The 24,336-nt window shown below is 30.5% G+C and overlaps 3 protein-coding genes and 1 long non-coding RNA gene across 6 annotated transcripts; 2 read left to right on the plus strand and 2 right to left on the minus strand.

Moving 5' to 3' along the window:
- Positions 1 to 443: 443 nt before the first annotated feature.
- LOC111688496 (DNA replication licensing factor Mcm5) lies at positions 444 to 7,272 on the minus strand. The gene is made up of 4 exons (XM_023451017.2): positions 6,574 to 7,272; positions 5,399 to 6,509; positions 702 to 1,523; positions 444 to 635 (listed from the first exon to the last, which is right to left on the minus strand). The coding sequence occupies exons 1-4, from the start codon at positions 6,732 to 6,734 to the stop codon at positions 519 to 521; spliced, it is 2,211 nt and encodes a 736-aa protein (XP_023306785.2). The 5' UTR covers positions 6,735 to 7,272; the 3' UTR covers positions 444 to 518.
- A 5,766-nt stretch (positions 7,273 to 13,038) lies between these two features.
- LOC111688498 (protein arginine N-methyltransferase 1) lies at positions 13,039 to 14,969 on the plus strand. Its single transcript, XM_023451019.2, has 4 exons — positions 13,039 to 13,214; positions 13,332 to 13,571; positions 13,634 to 13,863; positions 13,934 to 14,969. The coding sequence occupies exons 1-4, from the start codon at positions 13,212 to 13,214 to the stop codon at positions 14,553 to 14,555; spliced, it is 1,095 nt and encodes a 364-aa protein (XP_023306787.1). The 5' UTR covers positions 13,039 to 13,211; the 3' UTR covers positions 14,556 to 14,969.
- A 3,854-nt stretch (positions 14,970 to 18,823) lies between these two features.
- LOC111688497 (39S ribosomal protein L37, mitochondrial) lies at positions 18,824 to 20,616 on the plus strand. Its single transcript, XM_023451018.2, has 5 exons — positions 18,824 to 19,104; positions 19,165 to 19,512; positions 19,721 to 20,001; positions 20,057 to 20,226; positions 20,311 to 20,616. Exons 1-5 carry the CDS (start codon positions 18,929 to 18,931, stop codon positions 20,563 to 20,565), a joined length of 1,230 nt encoding a protein of 409 aa, XP_023306786.2. The 5' UTR covers positions 18,824 to 18,928; the 3' UTR covers positions 20,566 to 20,616.
- Positions 20,617 to 22,199: 1,583 nt separating this feature from the next.
- On the minus strand, positions 22,200 to 23,369 carry LOC124419542. Of its 3 annotated transcripts, none has more exons than XR_006940680.1 (3): positions 23,271 to 23,369; positions 22,302 to 23,122; positions 22,200 to 22,230 (listed from the first exon to the last, which is right to left on the minus strand). It is a non-coding gene; the product is annotated as an uncharacterized LOC124419542 (long non-coding RNA). The 3 variants fall into 3 exon arrangements; XR_006940679.1 differs by having other exon boundaries at positions 22,302 to 23,151; positions 23,271 to 23,368; XR_006940678.1 differs by lacking the exon at positions 23,271 to 23,369 and having other exon boundaries at positions 22,302 to 23,259.
- Positions 23,370 to 24,336: the final 967 nt, after the last annotated feature.

Raw genomic sequence — 24,336 nt, forward strand, 5'->3', positions numbered from 1 at the left:
TGTAAGTTGTTATTTTAGTGAAAAAGCTTCTAATCTAAATGCAGAATACCAAAGTAGAAAAAGTATAATATTTCGAATTGAAATGTAGAATAGAGGTGAATATAACGAATTTCGCCTTAAATTGTCTCAAATATAACAAAAATGAACACAGGTTGTGTGACATCAGAGCTTCTATCAAATATTTGACGTAAATGATGTATCCCCTCAAAAATCGACATTTCGATATACTCTAAACATATATTTATTTGCAGTAACATTATATATCTATGACGACATCAGTTTAGAACGTCTTTATTATTTGTTTCGATATTATTTCCAATTACAAAAAACAGGTAGAATAAATTCACAAAAAATAGTGGCTACGACTTTTCGTCAATCTGAACGTACCATAATATTACAATTTTTGTTTTTAAATAGTTGAAAATGGAATAAAAAACTGTTAGTTCATATTTAAAAATTGTATGTATTTATGGATATTTGATAATTAATAACTTTGAAAAAACAATAAACTTATAAAATTAACATAAACGATACAACATTTTCCGTTGCATGCGATGTTGTAACTCTCCACGTCGAATCATGGTATGTATTACTTTAAGAATGGTACGTTCCTCGTACTTTTGACGCAGGAAATCCTAATATTATAAAAACAATACTGTGAAATTACAACTGAAACAATTAGTATATTATATATATATTACCTGTATAACATTCTGTTCCGATACCTGGGAACCAATAGCAAATCTTCTTTTTAATTGTTTTTCAATACGATTTAAAGTTTCTTGATCTTCTTCAGTGGTAAATCCTTCAGCTCCGGCCAGACTACCAGTCATCGCAGCATCCAATGTTGAAACTTGGAAAAGTCGTAACGACTCATTAACATGTTCATCGTTAGCAAATGGGAGAAGACGCATTTTAGCCAGTGATTCCGAAATACGAATAATGGCCTCTAACTGACGAACAGTTATCGGAATACTTAGACGTTTATCGGCTGCTTTTTCCTGTTGCCCGGCACCACTGCGCATAAGGACATAACGACTTTTTAGTTTTTCACCAGCATCCTCACTTAACCGTGGACCACAATGAGTACGGCAATAATGAATGTACTTCTTAAAGAGAGCTAATGAAATTTCACCCTCGGCCTGCTCAACAGGCGCTGATCTATTGGACGATAGATGTACATTTATAATGTGCTTTGCCATTGTTATATCTCGAGATTCATCGTGAACATCTTTTACAATGAATATCATGTCGAAACGAGATAAAATAGTTGGCATAAAGTCAATATTTTCCTCTCCTTTTGTATCATCCCAACGACCAAAAATAGAATTTGCTGCTGCCAATACAGAGCATCGGGAGTTCAAAGTGGTAGTAATGCCAGCTTTGGCAATCGATATGGTCTGTTGTTCCATGGCTTCGTGAATCGCGACACGATCATCTTCACGCATTTTATCAAATTCATCAATACAAACCACACCTCCATCTGCTAATACCATAGCTCCACCTTCCATAACAAAATTGCGCTGAAAATTAATTAAATAATTAAGATTGAATATTTCTGTTATAATAAGAATAGCAGTGCTAAAAATTAACAAGTTTAAAATAAAAAGGTAAAAAGGCAAACTCCATTCAGGTTCGAATCGGTTTCAAAAATTTTAAATTGATTCTAATTTCAATTGGTGTCATGAAATCCATATTTGAGACGAGCTGGAGTTTTTACTAACATTCTCTCACATTTGGCTTTAGACCTAATACAAAATGCCATTATATATTTCTTAAATGTACATAATTCACGGGTCCGCTAAAAACCTATTTTAACATTTAAACAGATAGACAAACGGACATATGAATCGTTAAACCGATTTCGATACCTAAAAAGGTACTTTACATTATGTAATATTGTATAAATACAAATTATTATTTAATGTATTGTAGTATTGTAGCTAAGTTTTTAATATTTTTCTATTTTTTTCCAAAATACACAATTTATGTTTAGCATTCTTTTGGATTTAAATTTGTAAATTAATTTTCTTTTATTTTTCACCATAGTTCTCTTCGTAATACATTTAAAATTTAAAATAACAAAATAATATTTTTCAAAAAAAAAATTACAACAAATTTGGTTTTGTATAATAATAAAACTTAGATATTAATACAAAGATCATATTGTAAAGTAAAAACCCCTTAAGGAGTTACAAATTGTATTTTATCACTGTTAATGAGGAAAATTATTTCCAGAATAACATCACTTCAAAGATATTTGGATACTTGAATGTCGACCAATGGCAAAGAAAGTGCTTAAAACAAAAAGAGAAATTCATTTTAAGTTAAAATAAAAAAACTTAGTAAGGAATTTCATCTAACATCAGTTATTTTTGTTAAGATTTTATTTAGAATTTCAGTATCGTAGCCTCTAGAACTTAATGTCTTTCCGACAACGGCTTTGAATGGCATGTATTGGCTGATTATCCACAAATATGCAGAAATTCAAAAACTCTGAAAATACCTTATATGCAAGGTCTTTTAAAAAGTCCTTGCAAGGACTCTTTAACAATTTGTTATACAATCTGTAAGTCGACAACCATGTCATTGCCTATTTCCTCTGGAATCAATAATGTTTTTACACGACTACACCGCCATTTTATTAAATTTATTTGTATATAATAATATGAGAACATATCTTCACAGAAAAAAATCATAACTTGAATAAATTTTGTAATAAATTGTATCAAACATGATTTTTTCCCAAACTATTTTCATTCAAAATATTAAAAGTTCATAGAATGTATTAATTTGTACATGACTGATTTTTTTAATTATTACTTCTTTCTGCAATATTCATGAAAAAAATGCTAACAAAGTCTATTATCTACTAATCTGTTTCCATATTTTGTAGATAGTACTAAATAAGCGAATTTTGTATAAAAAATAATAGAAATTCAAATGCTGAAAAACAAAATCTTAAACAAGAAAACATCAGCAAACATAGTTGAATATATATTCTTCATAAAATCACGCCAATTACACGCAGAATTAATCGATTTTAATCTAAAAAATCATAAAAGTCACCGAAAATATATTTATCGGAATTTTAACCTCTTTTTTGGAAAAAAAAAATTAGTATTTATTTTTTTTTTTTTTTTAATTTTCAATACCAAAATTAAAAACAATTTTAACAAAAAATAATAATTTTAATTTCAATACACAAAAATTAACAGTCAAAAGTTTGTGATATATATTAACATGGTATTTTCTCGAAAAAGTTTTGAAACATTATGAAAGAATTGAGACTCACAAGTGTGTTGAATTTACACTGAGCTTCTTTGTGAAGAGAATGAAATGTAATTGTTCTAAAACAATGTCATGTCCAACTTCTTATTATTCTTTATATTTCGATTTTAAATTATTCAAATCCATCGACGTGTAATTTTTACACTCTCTTTTTTATTCTTTTGGTTTGTGAAAAAGAGGCTTGCAAAAAAATACTTTTGTTTTTAAATAAATGTTAAATTTTATTCTTTTTTTTGTTAATAATTCTTTTAGAAGCAATCAAATTCGAATAACATTAGTACCTATAACATTTTAATATTATTACACACACATTAAAAATTATACATAAAACATATATTCGGCTGTGCCGAATCTTATATACCCTTCACCATAGTGTATTTTAAACATATTAGTTTTATAATTTTTTCCGACTGCATTAATATTGCACCAAAAGCAAAACAAAATGAACAACAGCGCTAAACGAAATAAAAAACATAATACACAAGGCCCCATTTTTTGAAAATTTTGATCACATTCGAGTCTTTTATGACTCTTCTGTACGATTAAAATGATCATATATGCGCTCATTTTCTGATCATAAATGATACATTCGTCGGGAGAATATGGTACCCTACCCGCGACTCTTCTAAATGAGTCATTTATGAGCCCCACTTCTGATCAATTATGACTCATTTTTTAATCTTTTTTGAGTCATTAATGAGCCAAAGAACTGATCGTTTTTGAGTTATTTCCGAATCATATTATAGTAATTTTTGAGTCTTTTCTGAGTAATTTTTATGTTTGTTACAGACAAATACAATACAACAGAAAACAGTTTTTGATCTTCCGACTGTGCGAAATTTAACTACCAACTAAATTTTTAAGCAATCATATTTTAAACACCTGGATGACCTATTTATGATTGGTATACATTTTGTTATTGTTTTTTTTTTTTTTTTTTTTTTTTTTAAATAATTCAGATTTTAAACATTATTTAAGACTTACTTAGTTTAGTGATTAATCGCCCAACTATCTTCCGTAGAAGATAATTAAACATATAAAATTATTATAATTAAAGCATAATATTTCAATTTCCTTGACAGAAAATCGACTTTATAAATATCACACAAATTCTAATACTTATACATTTAATTTTATAAGCGAAATGAGAATTATATCAACTCATTTTAGGCTACACAAAATGTTTTGCTAACTCTTCCAAAAGAGTCCTTTCCGAGCCCCAAAACTATTTGAGATCCTCCAACTGCTTGAAATATGACCACAAAATAAGTTTTTAAAACCATCATATTTCAAACACCAGAATGATCAATTTATGATTGCAATACACTTTGTTATTGTTTTTCAAATATTCAGTTTTCAATCATATATGGAGATAATTTTCGAGTCATTTTTTAAGCGTTCAACTTATTAATGACTTTTAGGTCTTCAAAAGGAGTCAAAAATGACTCAGTTTACTGATTAATCACCCAACAATCTTCCAAGTGCTAGCTGGGGTATCCAAACCAATAGACATCTAAACACTCATAAAGAAAAACACAGAAAAACAAAAAAACAACGCAATAAAAACCAACATACATCCAAATATAGGAACAGAATTCACAAAAACAAAATACACAACTCAATGACGCCAACAGCATCCAAACATACAAAACGACATACACAGCTGAAAACCCAATGACATTTACACATACGCGTACGTCTTTTTCTAATATACAGTGTTATTTTTGCTTATTTAACAAAGTATGAAAAAAATATGACAGTTTTTTATGAAATTTTTAGAGGTTGTCTCGAATTTTTGCCTATATCTCCGTTATTTACCGACCGATTTTGCTGGTTTTAAATAACGATTTCAACAGACAGACAGACATGGCTTAATTGACTTCGCTATCTATAAGGATCCAGAATATATATACTTTAAAGGGTCGGAAAATTATATTATAGAAATTACAAACGGAATGACAAACTTATATATGTATACCCTTCTCACGAAGGTAAAGGGTATAAAAATCGGATGTATAATTTACACCACCTTTTCATATACGTTAAACAATTTCACTTCATAAGTTAAAAGTTAAAATAAAATTAAACAAATGAATTTATAACATACCGTTGAAGGATCTTTCATTACAGAAGCTGTCAAACCAGCAGCGCTCGAACCCTTTCCCGAAGTATAAACACCTATTGGAGCAACTTTTTCCACAAACTTTAACAATTGAGACTTTGCAGTACCAGGGTCACCCAACAATAAAACGTTTATATCACCACGGCGACAAAGTCCATCAGGAAGACGTTTACGTGAACCACCAAAAAGCATACATGTTATAGCCTTTTTTATATCTTCGGAGCCAAAAATACTTGGAGCTAGAGATTTGGATAAACGTTCGTATATATCTGGCGATGCAGCCATTCGACGGAAGGTTTCCTCCTCCTCATTAGTGATATTACTATATCGAGATATTGCACCCGAGCCTTCTGTGTCGACAGTGATTCCAACAACACGCATATAAGGCGCTCTAACACCAACGACTGCTTTTTCACGACCATCTTGACGCGAAGGCTTTCCGACTTTGCGGATTGAATAGATGCCTTGTATAAGAACTCGATTTCCAGGCACCACACGTTCACACAATGAACGATCACAAAACAGCTGCAAATGTCTAGGGATTTCACCCTGAGGTACATAATCAGGCAACTCTTGTAGTTTCAAAGTTTGAAAATCCACACATTTACATTTATCAGGCATAATAAAGAAAGGATCTAACGGACACTTGGGACGACCCGCTTGATCAGTATTACATTTTCTAGGCAAAGCATATCCCTCAAGTCCGGGATTGACCTTAAGGTTAGGAATGACAGTATGACAAGAACGGCACATGATAGACATTTTAGTTGCTTTGGCTTTTATGCCTGAAGCAGAAACTATAATACCGGCAATTTTCACCAATTTTGAAACGCAATCCGATTTTAAATCACGCACATTTGTGGGATTAGCATTAGACATCAATAATATCTGAATATCGTGCATATTTTCTTCCGCTTCTGGTCTAGGTGCAGTTATTTCATCTGCCACTTCTTTGGCAGCTTCTTCAAATATTTGCAAATGTTCAGTTGGCTGTTTGTTAAGTTTGTCCGCTAATGTTTCATCAAAGCCGGCCAAATCTTCCATTTCCACTTCCAAAAAATACCGTCCGTTAAGATAGTTTCTTTTTAAAGTATCACTGCATTTCAAATTAGAAATATATACATATTCATTGAGAAGTTATCTTAAATTTAATCACTTACCGATATTTATAAAAAAAATTATCTTCGTTAAATGTGCGAAGAAATTCCTTGTATTTCTTTTTAACAGCTTGCATATTAATTTGATTTCCATCTTGGCCCTGCTGTCCATCGCCCAATAGATTATCGGAGAAAAAAATGCCAGCTTCATCAAAACCATCCATGTTTTCTTAGTAAAAATATTTTAAAATGTACTAATAAATTATATTTGCAAATATTAATTACAAAAACAAAAACAACCAACAACTTTGCCTTCTCATGGAATAATGAGAGTTTAAAATATATTTTATTTACAAAATAGTATGTCTGTGTTTTATGTTTTTTGCACACAACTGATTTGGCGGGATCAAATTCTAACAGCAGAATATTTTTCGCAGTCGAAAGAAAGGTCGTCAACAGCAATTCTCATTTAAAATACACATGTTTGATGGCTTGGTGCAATCATGTTGACGCTGCCGGCGCTTCAACAAAGCATGTTTGACGTTGCAGCAGCGACGCATTGGAAGCGCGTCACCCGCCAAAATAGTAATAGTAAAAACCCTACTCTTCAGAGTTGTATTTGTGATAATGGTTGTAAACTAGAGCTACCGTTGGGGTTCTATAAATCGTTAAAGTTTAATTAATAACTAATTGGTTTAACAATGACCAATTTATATAATTGAAGTTCTTATTGCAGTAACTCGGTATGCCACAAAAATAATATTTTGAGTAAATCGACACTAAAGTTTAAAAAATACTCAAAAATAGGAATTCTTAAATTTGTACTTTAAACACGCTAAATAATCATATAAGGTCGATAGCTATCGGATGCCAATATATGAACATCATAAATACAGTGGAAAGCACTGTTTTAGCAAAAAAAAAATTGTGGCTTATAAAGTTACTGGCTAGAAATATTTAAATATATTTTATTTTTAAAAACCAAGCTCTAGTACATTTTTAAAGTGGCTTATCATGTTCTTGCTACAAAAAATTTACATTTTATTTTCAATATGACATTTATATTTCGGTATATTTTTAGTTACTTTTTATGTATATGAGTATAAATTTGGATAAATACAGCTTAATTTTTTTACAGCAAAAACAGGTCCTGTGGTATGATTTGGTATAAGCAAAAAATATTGTAAATATAATGACAAAAGACATTGTATTGGTTTGGGTTTTGCACTTAATATTCAGATTAAAATTTCAAATCAATGTTCCGTCCGATTTCTTGCATGGATTTTATAAATTTCCACTGCTTAAAAAAAGGTTCCTGTAAATTTCTTTAGTAATTTAGTATGACTTTATATTATGCATACAGTTTGAAATTTATATACGATTTTTTTGCAATATAAAATTTAATTTTTAAACAAAACAATATAATTATAAATGAAATTATTTTTATGCCGTAACATGGTAAGCCACTTTAATTTCAAAAAATTATATCTGTCGAGATTTTGTCTCTTGTCTTATCTTGTTTTATTACAACAACATAAAAAAATTATCAATTCCGCTTTTATCTTCATCATTATAAAGGACTTTCTTATAAAGTGAAAAATATCGATTTAATGAAATAAAATTTCTTACAAATAGTTTAAATAGAACAGTGTAATTTAAACATATTAGTTTTATAAATTTTAAATTTTTCCCGACTACATTAAAATTACACCAAAAACAAAACAAAATGAACAACAACAACGCTAAACGAAATAAAAAACAAAATACACAAGGCAATTAAAACAGACTCTAAACATACTTAACGAAAAACAAAATAAACAACGCAATAAAACCAACCTACATCCAAATATACGAACAGAATTCACAAATAGAAAACAAAAGCAAAAACATAACTCAATGAAGCCAACGGCATCCAAACATACAAAACAAAATACACATCTGAATAAAACCAAATACATCTACACACGCACATCTTTTCCCAATTCACAGTATTGTTGTTGCTTTTTTAACAAAGCATGGAAAAAATATGTCTTTTTTGATGAAATTTTCAGAGGTTGTCTCGGATTTTTGCTCATATCTCCGTTATTTATAGACCGATTTTGCTGATAGCGACCTTCTCGAAAGCATGTCTAACAGAATTATTAAAGTTTCGGATCTCGCCGATATCTTGGGTCCTCTTAAAACTGATTTCAACAGACAGACGGACATGGCTTAGTCGACTCCGCCATCTATAAGGGTCCAGAATATATATACTTTATAGGATCAGAAAATTATATTATAGAAATTACAAACGGAATGACAAACTTATATATACCCTTCTCACGAAGGTGAAGGATATAAAAAGAAGCATGACCCTTATATCGCCAAATTACCATATAACGCTAAAAATCTAGCAAATCAAAAAGCACAAAAAATCTAATTGCGATGGTGGGTGGCTTATCGAGTTACTGCAATAAGCCCTTCAATTATAATTTAATTATAATTTTTGAAATGTTGATTTTCGAATCGCAAAAGTCGATTTTTCAACTTTTTGTGATTTATGAAAAGTCTATTTTTCTACTTTTTTCGATTTATGAAAAATCAACTTTTTTACTTTTTCCGAATGGAAATAAATTTTTGAATGTAATTTCACAACTAAGTCAAAAACAAAATACAATCGAACTTCTCTATAGTGAACTTCTATACAATGAATCTCTCCCTATTATGAATTGATTTCAAACATTGTTTGTAACACATTTAAATATTTGACATTGACCCACAGCAATATATATACAGTGTCTCTCAAAAGTATTCGAATTTAGGTATAATATGAAAAGAAGCCAAATTTAATAACATATTTTGTATGCAAAATTAATAAATTAATTTGTTAAATTCTCTAGACAGTCCTTAGCTTTGATATCACGCTTTTTAAAAATTCACATTTACTTAAATTAATTTAGCTTTATTTAAAAAAAGTTCATAAAATTAGCTAACAAAAGTATACGAATTTTTTCTGTATTTCATATTTGACTATATTATACGAAACACAAAAATTAGAATCGAATGTTTTTTTGCTAAAAATTGTTTTAAGGGGTAACTATCAACCGAATGGATATATTTTTGGAGCATTTGGTCCACAATTTTGGGGCATTTGTACCATATTTTTATGTAATATCATTAAAATTACGGTTTTTGGCAATATTTGTATTTTTCCCAGAGATAAAACCCAAATTTGTTATTGGAATTCAATATACCCCTTGGGGTATCTAAAAATAATATTTTTTATTACAAGAATCTGTATTTAATCATTCTTCTATCGCTAATTTAATTTATTGGAACTTAAGTCCATTTTTATAATACTAGAGTCAAAAATTTTCGGGGAAACTTGTCTTCTATATATTGTTATACATTTTATGTTTTCAATATATTGTGGAAGTTTATAACTCCAAAGCATGCCTCGAAGAAACGCCATTCAATATAGTGGAATCATTCTTTTTATAACCAATGGCCTCTAGGCTGAATGACACCATATCATTATGGTCTAACTCAAAAATATTGATATCTGTTTAAATATTATCTACTATGATCAAAATAAGCCCAAAATTTTTTACATACAGTGTTGTTGTAATGGGCAACATAATCGTGAATGTTATGAGCAGGGAAACCGAAAACATGCTCTAAAAAAAGTGTTTTAAGCGCTTTAAATATGCCGTAAAAAACTCAAAATATGCTCTTAAAATTTAAAAAATATGCTCTAAAAATAAAATTTTTCATTATTTTTTAACATTGAGAAGCTCAAAAAGACAGAAATTGTAATGAAATAATAAATGTTTAGTGTCATATTTCATATGTCAGATAATTGATTCATCTCATAGTTTGAAGAACTAGTTTAATAGAATTCCGTTTTACGTTCAGATAACCAATAAATAACATGAAACCATTTGGACCCCAAAAAACATATTTCAAACGACAAAGTTTGACACATTTCTACCAATTGTATTCATAGCTTCTAAACTGACATTTTAATCGGTGTTGCCATAAATTCCAATAATTAGTTTTTGAAACTATAAAAATAGATTGGTCTCATGAAATCAAAAGAAATAGGTTTTATGTCTGATTTAAAATGTAATGCTTTATTGAACAAAAAACTATAACATTGGTTTTCGTGAGAGTAATGTATTTTTTGCAGTTTTTAAGTTCTACAAACGATTTTTTTTTCAAAATTGTAAAATAGGCTGAAAAATTAAAAATAAAAAAATTAAATTTATTTTTTTTAAATAAAGTTTTGAAAATTTACAAAAACGAAAAAAAGCGAAAACATCAAAATATGCACAAAAAGAGTAAAATATGCTCTAAAAACTCAAAAATATGCCTTAAATATGCTAAAAAAGTAAAATCATGCAAAATTATGCTCTTATGGGTAAAATATGCAAAAATATGCTCTAACAAATCGATGCCAAAATTCTTAAATTGGTCTGAAACGTATAAATATCTTATCCATGAGTCCATACGACGCACCACAAAAAACATGCATTTGCATATTTTGGTTTCCTTGGTTATGAGTAATAAAAACTAAAATATACTGTATAGGATGACGTTTTGTTAAGGCATGTTTGGAGTTTTACACCGTTACGATGTCTTGAAAATTTAAAATATATTAATTCTAATATCTACAATTATATATAAGTACTAGCCAACTTTGTCGGGAAACATCGATCCTAATGGTACGTAAAGAGACTTAAGATCCAGATAAAATAATTAGAAACAGAAGAACGATACCAAAAATATATCATGGAATGTGTAAAAACAAATCCTTATAACAAAGATTATTATTTTTTGATAACTAAAGGAATCTATTAAATCCCAATATTAAATTTTGGTTTTATCTCTGGAAAAAGAGAAAAAAATGGCAAATATGGTCAAAATCGTAATTTTAATGATATTATATGAAAAGATGGTACAAATGCCCAAAAATTGTGGACCAAATGGTTCAAAAATATATTCATTCGGTTGATAGTTACCCCTTAAAACAATTTTTATCAAAAAAAAAAAAAAAAAACATTCGATTCTAATTTTTGTGTTTCGTATAATATAGTCAAATATGATATACTTAGAGAAAAAATTCGTATACTATATAAATTGAAATCAGCTTAAACGGTCATAACTCATTTCTATCCAATTTGTATATGGCGATGAAATTCGGTATAAGTAAGTTTCTTACAAAAAAGTCAGTGAAAGAGAACTTGAAATTCAACAAATTTCTACTCAAGTTCAATTAAAACATCACATAACAAGGGAAAGTGTTGAATTAAATTGTTATGTACAATATACTTGGTATCTTGATTGTATTTTTATATTAGTAATATTTGTATTTGTTAATTTTTCAATTCTCATATGAATTGAGGTTCCCCATATGAGGTCCCCTTCAGAAAAGCGCTAGCCGCCAGCACATGGGGAATGGACAAACAGACCTTGTTGGTTACCTAGGGCCGGTCAGTGGTCAATTATGGCTACATGCAAATAACATCAGAGCACCTACACGAGGAAACGAAGGTCCTCCGAGTCAAGGAACATAATGTCATGCTGACTGTGATGTCATCAGAGGAGTCATCCCAACTTTAACATCACACAATTGGATGCTCCCCCGAGGCATGTCAGCAAGGTCCTTCGTGTATGCGAGGTGATCATACGAAGGTATGTGCAGAATCCCTTAGACCGGAATTCGTATACAGCACCTTTAAACGACATTCATTGAGACATCATCAATACCGCGGTTTGAAGCTACCGCATGAATGTCGTTCTAGTAGGTCTCCTACCGCCCCACAAGAGTTGCTCCGGCACAACTGAGATCGGGATGGAGCAACAGGCTCAACGCCTACTGGTCCCGCATAGACCGTGCCGTCCCCAGCATTTTCGCGTAGGGTATACAAATTAGTGTTTCTGTATTTTTTTTTACTGTCCCCAACTCTTTTAATACCTAACCTTTTACAAAGGGATCAACATGGACCCAAGTAAAGCCGAAATCGGCTACCTGTGAAAACCTAACTCCTTTAATAATTTGAAAGCTTATATTTTCTAAGATCTCTTTTTGAAACCTAAACGATTTTTGTTTATAGTTTAACTCCCTTATTCATAAACAGCACTTTATTTTATAAAAGGTTCATAAAACAAAATTTCCATACGAAATTTGATTTATAAATCGCTTATAAAATAAAAATTTCTTTATGAATATTGGGCTAAGGGTATACGTTGTTATTTATTATAATATTTTGTTAACTTCGACACGACAATGCATGTTAAACAGTGTGTATATTTAACTCTCTAGTTCTTTCCGTTTAGACTCTATCGCGCTTTCAATAGGTGGAAGGACCTACTTTTGAGAGTCTATGACCAATAATGTGTTACAAACGGAATAACAAATTAATATACCCCCATTTTTTTTGCTGGTGAATATAAAAACATAGCCGAACACTTTGTCGGCTTACCGGCGATTGTAAGCCGTAGACGAAATTTAGAGTGTCAGCCGTCATTTATGTTTGTCAGCAAAGGTTTCTGAACACCGCGCGGTCTCTGAACTGAAATCAACTGAACTGAATAGAAGAAGATAGATTTGCAGAACGTGAAAATAAGTTTTGTTTAATCTTAAAGAAAATTCTATTCGTAAGCAGCTATCTGATATTTTAAAGTCACTTCCTTTTATATAGAAATAATTGCAAGAGAAAATGGTAAGTGTTTTTTTGTTGGTTTCAAAAAGTTGAATGTGTGCTTTTTGGCAGCATCTTGTTTAGCTTCCTTTCTCACACACGCTTTTTTCTTCTGCTTTTTGCGGTGTGTTTATGTAGTCTGAGGATATTATTATGCAGTCCACCAATAATACCAACGAATCGGTGAATAATGTAATAAAAAAGTCAGCCACCGATGGCGAAGGAAAGGTAGCAACGGCTGAGGAAATGACTTCCCGTGATTACTACTTTGATTCGTACGCTCATTTTGGTATACACGAGGAGATGTTGAAAGATGAAGTCCGAACCATCACATACCGCAATGCTATGTATCACAATAAGCACCTTTTTAGGGGAAAGGTAAGTCTTAAATAGATTGGTGACTAAAGAATATTTCCTGAAGGTGAATTTTTACCTTTGAGGTGGTATTGGATGTGGGCTGCGGTACTGGGATTCTGTCGATGTTTGCAGCCAAGGCCGGTGCGTCTACTGTTATTGCTGTGGATTGTTCAAATATTGTCGAATATGCCCGCCAAGTGGTCATTGATAACAATTTGAATGATGTTATTAAAGTGGTTAAGGGCAAAATTGAGGATATTGAGTTACCAAATGGTATTGAGAAGGTGGACATTATCATATCGGAGTGGATGGGGTTAGTAGTAGTTAGATATTAATTATACATATTTCATCAAATAAAAATAATTATGTACATATTACTTTAGATACTGTCTGTTTTATGAGTCCATGTTGGATACAGTATTGTTTGCTCGTGACAAGTGGCTAAAATCTGACGGCATGATGTTTCCAGATCGCGGCACACTTTATATCACTGCTATTGAAGATCGGCAGTATAAGGATGAGAAAATTAATTGGTGGGATGATGTTTATGGCTTCGATATGAGTTGTATTCGCAAAGTTGCTGTAACCGAGCCGTTGGTCGATGTAGTCGATCCAAAACAGGTGGTGTCCACGTCGTATCTCATTAAGGAAGTCGATTTGTATACGGTAAAGAAGTCTGACTTGGAATTTGTATCTCCGTTTAGTTTGATTATTAAACGCAATGACTTTGTGCAAGCTCTAGTTACATACTTCAATATTGAATTTACAAAGTGCCATAAACGTCTCGGCTTCAGCACTTCGCCTGAGGCCACATACACACATTGGAAGCAGACTGTCTTTTATTTGGATGAATACTTGACAGTAAAGAAAGGCGAAGAAATTAAGGGCACATTTAAAATGAAGCCCAACGAGCGCAACAACCGTGATCTTGATTTTAATATAGAGGTGCACTTTAAGGGGGAACACTCGGAAGTGCACGAAAACAACATATACAGAATGCGTTGATATTAGTAATGATGATTGTAAGCTTGATTATATTAAGACTAAAGTTTTATAGATATAAGTTGTTTTATTTGCTACTAAAATTCCCTTAAATATATTCTTTTCTGCTATTGTAAAGCAACTCCAAACAGCAGGGAAATACTTCCTGACTTAACAATTCCATGTCCGCTCCGATTGTAAGCAAATATGTAGTAAATAATGTGGGAAGTATTTCTATATTTTTTTAGGTGTAAGAAATCCCGTATATTTTATTGTAAATTATTGGTTTGCCAAGGATGAAATGAAATATTAAATTGATGGCCGCAACCACTTTGTATTGAAAAGAAAGATGTTTTTAAATTTTTTATAAAATAAATTAATAATAATATTTTCATGTTTTGTTTGTTAAATAAAATGCAATGGGATTTAAGCACAGAATTCTGATTTTTTTTATATCGTTTTTTTTAGTGATTTAAAAGATTCTCTTTATATAATAATTTAGTCGTTTTGTGTGGGTGTTGGAAAATAGATTTTATATCGAACACGCTGCATTTTATTTTGAAATGGAATTAATCTTAATTTATGTCCTTTAATGACTTCATGTTAGATTATGGACTCAGTTTTTCATATTCTATTTGTACTTATAATTCATTAAAATGTTATTTCCTTTGATTTTCGTCCATTAAAATCCAATAATTGTTGTTTTAGTAGCATACATACATACAGTTAATCAACTAAGTTTTTTGCCTACCTTTTTTAAGTGAATTTTGTTTTTTGTTCATAAATAAAATTCGAAAAAAAGCAGATAAAAATAAATATAAGTTTTCCAATTATAAATAGAGATTGTGTAAAATGGGAAAAATTAGAAAAAATATTAAAATACAAATTTTGGTGCATTTGTTGATGCATTTTATTATTTTTAATCAGAATTTGCATGTCAATAAAGTATTTTGCATATTGAGAATTCTGGTTAATTTCATTGGGTTTTTCAAATTATTTTTTTATTATTTTTGGAATTTATTGTTAAAAGGAAGAGTGTTTAGTATTTTTCAATTGCAATTTGCAGAAATCATATCTTCATTGGGTGAAAATGAGACGTTATTTGCCTTAAAATGTTTAAAGTATATAATGAGGAAATTTCGATGTAAAAAATTAGTTTAGATTTCTAGAACAAGTATAAATCAATAAAATATAATTATGAAATGTTTAATCAATAACATTAAAAAATATAAAATAGAGTAATAGATAAAATAATCCAAATAATTATTAGAAAAAAACGCACTGAGTGCTCTTCCAAAATCTTTAACTGGCAAAGGGAGGCGACTTGTATCCAAGGAAAACTATTGGACTCCTTATTTATCTTTTTCAAAATCTATATACGAACTTGGAGGAACGCTATGTTTAAATTTGGACCTCTAAACAGACCTTAGGTTGCTTAGAACCAATGTAAAGTGAACTGTCGTGTAGTACAGAAAAAATACCTAATTTAGATATTTTAAAATAGAGGTGGTTATCATACCGTAACGACAACAAAAGCAATATTTTTCACCTAATACATACACTTATATATATTTAGAACCTAAATCAAGAATAACTATCCAGATCCTAATACGCCTACTGTATCTTATTTATAAAATAAACAATTTTAAATATGAGGTTGAAAATCAAGATTTTAGCATTTAGTAGTTCTATAGTGGTATATGGTGATGTACCCATACTTAGAGTGGCTAGGATGGTACTTAGTGTTAGATTTATTGAATAAGAATCAATATTATACAATGCTAAATAAAATTTACACAATACTCCCCAAATAGATGAAGTTTCCGTAATGTAGTTTTTGTTTAACAATACAAAATGACCAAAAACCCGGATTATTTTTGTTATAATATATAGATTTATACCTCACAAAACATTTGTTCTAGCTCCAAATCCATTGATTATCTAATATATCATGTATCCAATTCAAAATTACTTTTTATTTTCGAAATTTAATGAAAGAAACAATAGATTTCATGTTAAGTCAAATATTGATAAATTCTGATAGGTATATAGGATAATAAATCGGTTAAGAAATGTCCAAATTTAGTCGTTCCACTACTAAAATATTTAAAAATTGTTATTCCAATATATAGGAGGAATAAAAATATTAAATTTTATAAAATAATGCAGCAATATTAAAAAAATTAACAAAAAAATTAAAAAGCTAAATACTTTATTGACCCATAAAATTAACAATACGTTCACATTTTATCAAAGATCTCGTTAATTAATATAACGATTTTACTTTTTATGGTATAAAATTAAAATATAAGATATTCCTTAAAAAAATACAACAAACAAATTGCTTTATTTTGCTAAAAATAATTGTTCACATAAAGTTTTTTCTCCATATTTATAAAATGTTACATAGGCAAATTACTTAATTGATTCACTGTATGTATGTACATACTTGAATATTTATATATTTGAATTTACAATTCTCAATCAAATTTCGGTGCAAATGGAAATGTTCAATAAAAAACGTACATAATACGTACTATTTAATTCCGCTATGGCGAATGGTATGTAGAAACAAAATAAAAATATTCAACATATCGGATATGTGCATTATGAAAGATTAATTTTCATATACTTATTTCTATCCAAGACTTTTACCGATAAAATATCTCTATCAATTCTCTTCTGCTTCCAATATGCTAAAGGTATGAATATCGGAACGAACTTCCATCCTTTAATTCGGCATATTTTAATGCCGAATTTGTATCTAAGATTTTAATTTTTCTTATTTCGCCTGTCGCTTTTATTGTGTTAAATTTACTACAAAATATTACAACTGCATACATTTTACAACTATGTATCAGTGTTGCCAGAAAATTAATGTCAAAATTTGGCAAAACTTTAAAATCAGTGCTAAAATGTTCTACAAAAGAACAAAAAAGTACTAAATACATAGTTTTAATATAACAAAAGAGTTTATTACAAAAATATAACTTATTGTTTTTTTCAATTTTATTTATAACAACAATTGCTTCGTTTTAATGGATAGATAATATTTTATTAATTGCTTTATTAATTTTTCTGAAAATATTTGAAAAAAATTGTTGGTTGTTTTGTAATATATAGTTTTGAAATATTTATATTAAACATTATAGGTATATTTTAACTTAAAATATATTTATATATGTATTATTGTAGATATGTACATAAATTTTCGTTTCAAAAACCATTTGATGTTTTTGGGTCAGTGTTTACAATGATGTAATCATTTTTTAAACGTTTGTCTATACCCACTTACCCGGGTATGTTTTCCATATTTGAAGTAATCAATCTCGAGATCTATATATCGTATCCAAAAAATTTGTTAGATATATATTTTTTAAACCGATTTTCTATTTTTACCCAACATACCCGGGCATGAATTAAAAATTTGTATGTCGGTTATCGGACAAAAATTAATTTTCAATATAAATGTTATGTTTTATTATTAGAATTATATATATTCTTGTATCTTATGAAAAAAAATTAACTAAAAAACAACTTTTGTTTAAAAAATCCTGTAACATTTATAAATATGGACCGATTTTGTTGAAATTTATTATTTATTGTATATGACTTAGTAAAGTAAAATTATACCGAATATAATAATTTTATTCTATAAACAGAAATATTTAAGTTTGAATTTGTAAAACAAGGAGAAAAAAAATATAGTATGAGGTCAAAAATTATTTAATATATTTATACATGTTTTATTAAATTAGTTGTAATAGTTTTCTGAATAATACACCAAAAATATTATTTTGATCAAATTGGCTTTTTTATTACTGAATATATAAAAAGGTGAAATAGCCATATATATTTCATGACATACCCGGGTATGTTGGGTTTTGATGTAGGTAATTTTGCACTGGTATATAGGTACAAGACGTTTAAAAATTGTAACTACTTCATATGCACATCTTCTGCCAAAACCATAAATTTTGAGCGAAATTTTTTTAATGTAGAAACTGCTTGAATAAATCATTGATTATATAAGAAAAATCAAGACTTTTAAAATTAAATACTTGAAACCAAAAATACATTGTATCAGATTTTTATCCTAATGTTGTTACAAATGTATGACGATCGATTTTCAATGATATCTAAATTAGTTAAGCTTCTCTTCTAAAATGTGTGTAATGCAGGGGTATGAGTATTTGGTATAGAAAATATAGAAATAATTAATTTTGTTGTCAACTAAATTAAACTAAAAATCATTTAGCCTATTTTAATAATTTATGAAAGTGTAATAATGGCAACACTGTTCTGTATAATCACTATTATTAGATAACCTTAAAAATTGTTTTCTTCTTTATTCGGAAAAAGATTATTAAAAATTGTTGAATTAGTTTTGAGTTGAAATGCGTTTTTCTCCAAGACTATATGCCCAACACTTGGGATGGACATTTAAGAAACATTGGCAAATACAGGGAAAACGCATACCAAATGATACCGGTGCTGCTAGCGAATTAGAAAAACTTGGTATTCAGGTGAAAGATGTCGAAGATGTTATCAAACCAAAAGTAGAAAAACTACGGTAAGACATGGATTATTTGACATTAATAAACTATTTATGCCACAACATCTAAAATTATAGTTTTGAAATTATTGGAAATCACCCAGTAATTTTGCCAGAAGATGAAACACATCCAGATTGGCACCAGCAGAAATGCCATATGTATGGAAATGCTAACGTTTTACTAGAGGGTTTGCAGCAAGCTCAAGTTCTAACTAAAACAATAGAAGTAAAAGGTTTTCCAAAAACAATCGAAGATTCTATAACGAAAACACAATTACCTAGCAATGTTGATCGCCATGTTCATCAATTGATAATGGCATCACATGTTTTAGATGCGGAACAAGTAAAGTTACCAAAAGTCAAATTACTGGATAGACCTGCATTTAATCTACCAAGAGATTATGGAATTTCCCACCAGCGTAAAAAGTAAATATAAACTATTTTAATCTGTAAAATTGAACTCCCCAACTCACTTAAACATTTAAATAGTCCAAAATTAAAATATCGTAAAGATCTGTGCTATTATTTTTTTATGTTACGGTATATCGAAAAAATTTTCAACAGTTATATTAGTGTGAAGAAAAAATATACGTACCGAGTTAGCAAATATTTTAATTATTACATTTTATTTCAGTCGTCTGCTGACTAACAAATTGATTACTGAATGCGAAAAATTATCGGGACGATCTGTTGCCTCACGACGCCAATTGTTGGATCAAGTTGATTTTAAGGTTACCATTCCAAAAGGTGACGATTTATTGCAATTCGAAGTATCGGCTGAAAAACTAATAACATCCACTAGACCAATTGAACAAATCAAAGTTAAATATGATGGAGAATTACCCGATTTATATCCCATAAAGTACACAATTTCATTGCCAAAGAAAAATATTTACACAACTGAAACATTTTATCGTGAGAACTTCTTATTTTAAATAATAGAAAATGTAATAATAATTGTTTTTCACAGCACTTAGCAAAAGGATAAACACTTCAAATCCGCACACAATTGTTACATTTTTCAACAAGGAATTTGTTGGTAATTTACATGATGTTGGTGTGACAACAACACAATTTCAGAGTCGAACAATGCTGAAAGCTTTTGCTGTAGCTGCTGCAAGAGCTAAACAGTTATATGGAGTAAGTATAATTTCTTTGACAATCTTTTTGTGTATGACAATCTTTTTGTGTATAGAAGTTTAAAATCGTTTTTTATTTATAAAGGAATCTGCTTTAGAAAATTTACCAAAACCTATTGTGGTGCAAAGTATTCAGACAGATGGGCGCACTTTTCATTTTGGTATTTTTCAGTTAAATACATTGGCTCTTGGAGAAAACGGTGATTTAAAAAATTATTGGTTCCACGAATCGAACATGGACCTGTTTACTGAATGCGGTTATAAGACTGGTCGTCCATATTTGGAAGGATACAATAAAGACGTTTTTCGTTGCTTGAATGCCTTTTATAATAATTCCTAAATAAGTACCTATATATAATAACAAAATAAAAGCAATGTTCTTAAAAAAATACGTACCCTTATAATATTTAATAAGTTTGTATACCCGTCACTAGTACCCCGTTTCTGTAACTTTTAGTGAGAAGTTCTCACATCGAGAAGAGTGAAACAAAAAATTCCATCGTTACTCGATTTGTGAGTAAAAAGAGTGTTGATGAACAATTTATATTTAAATATTATACTTTAGTTTTAATAACTTTACTTAAAATCATTTTTATGAAATGACTGTTAAATGGAAAAAAAATTTTCATCACTTTGTAATAAAACTTAAATACAATTGTATTGTAAATAAGCAAAAATCAAAATCAAGTGAAAATCGTGCTAAAATAGCTACAAATGATAAAAATAAGAATGTTTGTTTTGGCGTAGGTTAGGTTATGCAGACTGCTTACTGACTAGAGTAAGTCTTTACTTGGATCCTTTAAGGTCCCTTTGTAACGTCTGTAAAGAGAAGTTGTTTTGGCGTAAGTTCAATAAACAATGATTGGTACATCGATCCAGTTGCTAAGTGCGATATGTGAAGCTGAATGCATTAATGTGTGGCATCGATGCTTTTGTCACCGAAATATTGGAGCACTTCCAACATATTTGGATCTAACTTCGACGAATGCCTGGCAGTGGCAAAGAAATTGCTCCAGAGTTTCATTGTCCTCTCCACATGCTCAACATATGTCTGAATCCGCACGTCCAATTTTGCATAAATGTGTACGTAATCCTGTGTCCATTATTCATTAGGGTCACCTCATAGGATTTTCGTGGTTACCCACAGTTTAATTATTCCAAGAGGTCTCATGGGATTCTCTCACATATGTTTTTAGCTCAGGTAAAGAGCTGTTCGGCTGTGAGCGCCGCCTCATACCTTAAATATGTTTTAATGCTGCTTAAATTTTAGGTCTTTCTCGGGTATACTGCTTTTAACCATACTATCGTTTCTAGGTTTTAAGTAGGAATGACGTAAGACTTACAGCTCGATAAGACTTAGGTGTCGCATAGCTATGTTTCCCTGGCTTAGATATAAATATTACCTTTGCATCCTGCCATTTAATGGCGGTATATGTTCAAGCATGAAGTAAATAAATATCTGTAAGATTGTCGGGAAAATGCCATCCGGCCCTGCAGCTTTATAGGGAGCCTAGCTTTTGATTGCCCCTTTAATCATATCAGATGAACCGTACCGTACCAAAGGTCAGAAAAGAAGTGCTCGTCCAAAACTCTCCAATCCTGAATATCATTTATAAGCTCTTCTGAACATATAGTTATATCAAATACTTCTTCTCTGATTCTATTGTCGAAGGTAGATTTATTACCTATGTTCAATGTGATAAAGTCTTTAGTGTTAAGGAAATCTATGAGGGCTTGTCCTCTGCGATTGGTGTTTGTACTATCCCAAGCTACATGGTGGGAGTTGGCATCACAACCTATTACAATTTTTTTATTTTTCCTTTGTGCCTCTCCGACCAGTTTCATCAGCTCCGACGTTGGTTATAGTGTCGGAGAATCGAAAGACAGGTAAACAGATGCAAGGTATATGTTGCCACGACCTTGCTTCAGCACCGTTGCATCCGATGTGTTGAGAGGAGAAAACATAAGTTTTTGTAATATAAAATACATGTTCTCGGTGGAGACCCTGTATCAGCATGAAAAAGTTGGAAATTTACGTGATTTGATCCAGAAACCTTAAAGCTATATGTTTCTTACCTGTGTTAATTTTAGGCATCAGAGCGTTGGATTATATTATCTTTGGATAACCTCAGTCATTGTCATCCATTTAAATTTTCTTCTAGCGAGTTAATGATCACCTCCCCGCTTGTTGGATTTGACCACTCCGTGTAACCTGAAGTGGCTTTTGATGCAGTGGGTGCCATTGATGGCACTGCATATGAAAAGTAGTCGTTTTAATCGACACTTTCCTTATTTTGGACAGCACTGCTGTTCTGTCTTTTGGCGAGTGAGTGATTTCCTCCTCACTTTTAGGATTTGAATCCTTAGAATGGCTTTTCGGGTATTCTTTTGAGGTACCCATACCTTTGAGGTTGTTTTCGCCGACGTGGTGGTCTTTGGAATATCTTTCATGGCGTTGTGACTCAAACTCTGCGGATTCTGACTTGAGGTTCCTTTGAGCGAAGTATGGCTGTATACTTGACACATTGTCCGCCACAGAGGCCAAGGTACTCACCACCATAGTAGTGTTTTGCTCACGATTGCAGGATGACGACACGTGACTCGCGAGTAGATTAACATTTGCCGCCGGTACTGGGTTATTTAGGCCCTGCACCGTAACTTTCATCCTTCTATTTTTATTTCCCATGTGGTTTTTTTTCAGTTTCCCTCAGCTTGAGTTAACTACAAGTGGGTTCCTATTTAAACTTGTAGATGCAATAATTAGTTACGCAAGTCAAAAACAATTTATGTTACGCCATCATCTACTGAAGCAGAATTTGTGGCGTTAGCACAAGCATTGCAGGAAATGCTATGGATTATACAACTTCCAGGAGAATTTGAAATCGAAATATGAAAACCTGTCATTTTTGAAGACAACCAGAGTTGCCTCAAGATAATAGAAGAAGAGAAAATTAATCCAAAAAGCAAACATATAGACTAAAATATTATTTTGTGAAAGATTTATTAAAGGAAAACATAATTAGTTATGAGTATTGTCCTACGTACCAAATGTAGCTGACTTATTTACAAAACCTTTACAGAAAAATAAAATAAGTAAATTTAGAGAATTAATTGGTTTATGTCATCTATATATATATATAAAATTCTAACGTTACTGACTGACTGATTGACTGATTCATCATCGCACAGCCTAAACGGTTAAAGCTAAAGAGCTGAAATTTGGACAGGGGGTTGGTCTCCCACCAAATAGATCCACTAAGACGGGATTTTTGGAAATTCGAATGTTTAGGGGGTAAAAAAGGTTGAAAACGGGTAAAATCGGTAACCTCATATCTCCTAAACTAGAAAAGATACAAAAATAGTTTAAAGCTTATCGTCGTTCATTTAAGAAATAAGCGGACAGGTGTCTGGTACTTTTTTCAATTTCGGCCCCATTAGGGAATAATCGGGTAAAAACTGTATTTTGGTACTTTTTTTGCACCCCATGTATCTTTTAAACCAGTGAACATTCAAACAATATTTTTGACTCCTTCATAACTAGACGAAAAAATAAAAATATTAATTTAGTACTTTTTAGTTATTCGGATGTTTAAGGGCTGAAAATTGTACCTATTTTTGGTACTTTTTTCATAAAACATTGATTTTGGTTTATTAACTTATTCATATAAATACGTAACAACGGGCTCCCACTACGATGTTGCAACATTTTGGAATAGAATTTTTATTTCGTTAATGAAATTAAGCATGTAGAGCCCGGAGTAAATGAGAACCTATAAAAGGGGACTTTTTGGTACTTTTTCGTTCTTCAAAAGGTACTTTTTGAATTTCCTATAATATTGAACCTAGAAACATGAAATTAAGTATGTAGAGCCCGGAGTAAATGAGAATCTATAAAAGGGGACTTTTTGGTACTTTTTCGTTCTTCAAAAGGTACTTTTTTAATTTCCTATAATATTGAACCTAGAAACATGAAATTAAGTATGTAGAGGATGGATTAAGTGAGAACCTATAAAAGGGGACTTTTTGTACTTTTTCGTTCTTCAAAAGGCACTTTTTGGATTTTTGTATAATATTGAACCTAGAAACATGAAATTAAGCATGTAGAGCCCAG

Source organism: Lucilia cuprina, chromosome 4 (assembly GCF_022045245.1).
Source record: "Lucilia cuprina isolate Lc7/37 chromosome 4, ASM2204524v1, whole genome shotgun sequence".
NCBI classification, from domain to species: Eukaryota; Metazoa; Arthropoda; class Insecta; order Diptera; family Calliphoridae; genus Lucilia; species Lucilia cuprina.

Excerpts from the sequence above, each read along its gene's own strand:
- LOC111688498 (XM_023451019.2), top strand. Across the intron at positions 13,572-13,633 it reads AGCACCTTTTTAGGGGAAAG|GTGGTATTGGATGTGGGCTG; the intron begins GTAAGTCTTAAA and ends TTTACCTTTGAG. Across the intron at positions 13,864-13,933 it reads ATCATATCGGAGTGGATGGG|ATACTGTCTGTTTTATGAGT; the intron begins GTTAGTAGTAGT and ends ATATTACTTTAG.
- LOC111688496 (XM_023451017.2), bottom strand. The coding sequence starts at position 6,734 with ATGGATGGTTTTGATGAAGCTGGCATTTTTTTCTCCGATAATCTATTG. Across the intron at positions 6,510-6,573 it reads AATTTTTTTTATAAATATCG|TGATACTTTAAAAAGAAACT; the intron begins GTAAGTGATTAA and ends TTTGAAATGCAG. Across the intron at positions 1,524-5,398 it reads TAATGAAAGATCCTTCAACG|CGCAATTTTGTTATGGAAGG; the intron begins GTATGTTATAAA and ends ATTAATTTTCAG.
- LOC111688497 (XM_023451018.2), top strand. The coding sequence starts at position 18,929 with ATGCGTTTTTCTCCAAGACTATATGCCCAACACTTGGGATGGACATTT. Across the intron at positions 19,513-19,720 it reads ATTTCCCACCAGCGTAAAAA|TCGTCTGCTGACTAACAAAT; the intron begins GTAAATATAAAC and ends ATTTTATTTCAG. Across the intron at positions 20,227-20,310 it reads GAGCTAAACAGTTATATGGA|GAATCTGCTTTAGAAAATTT; the intron begins GTAAGTATAATT and ends TTATTTATAAAG.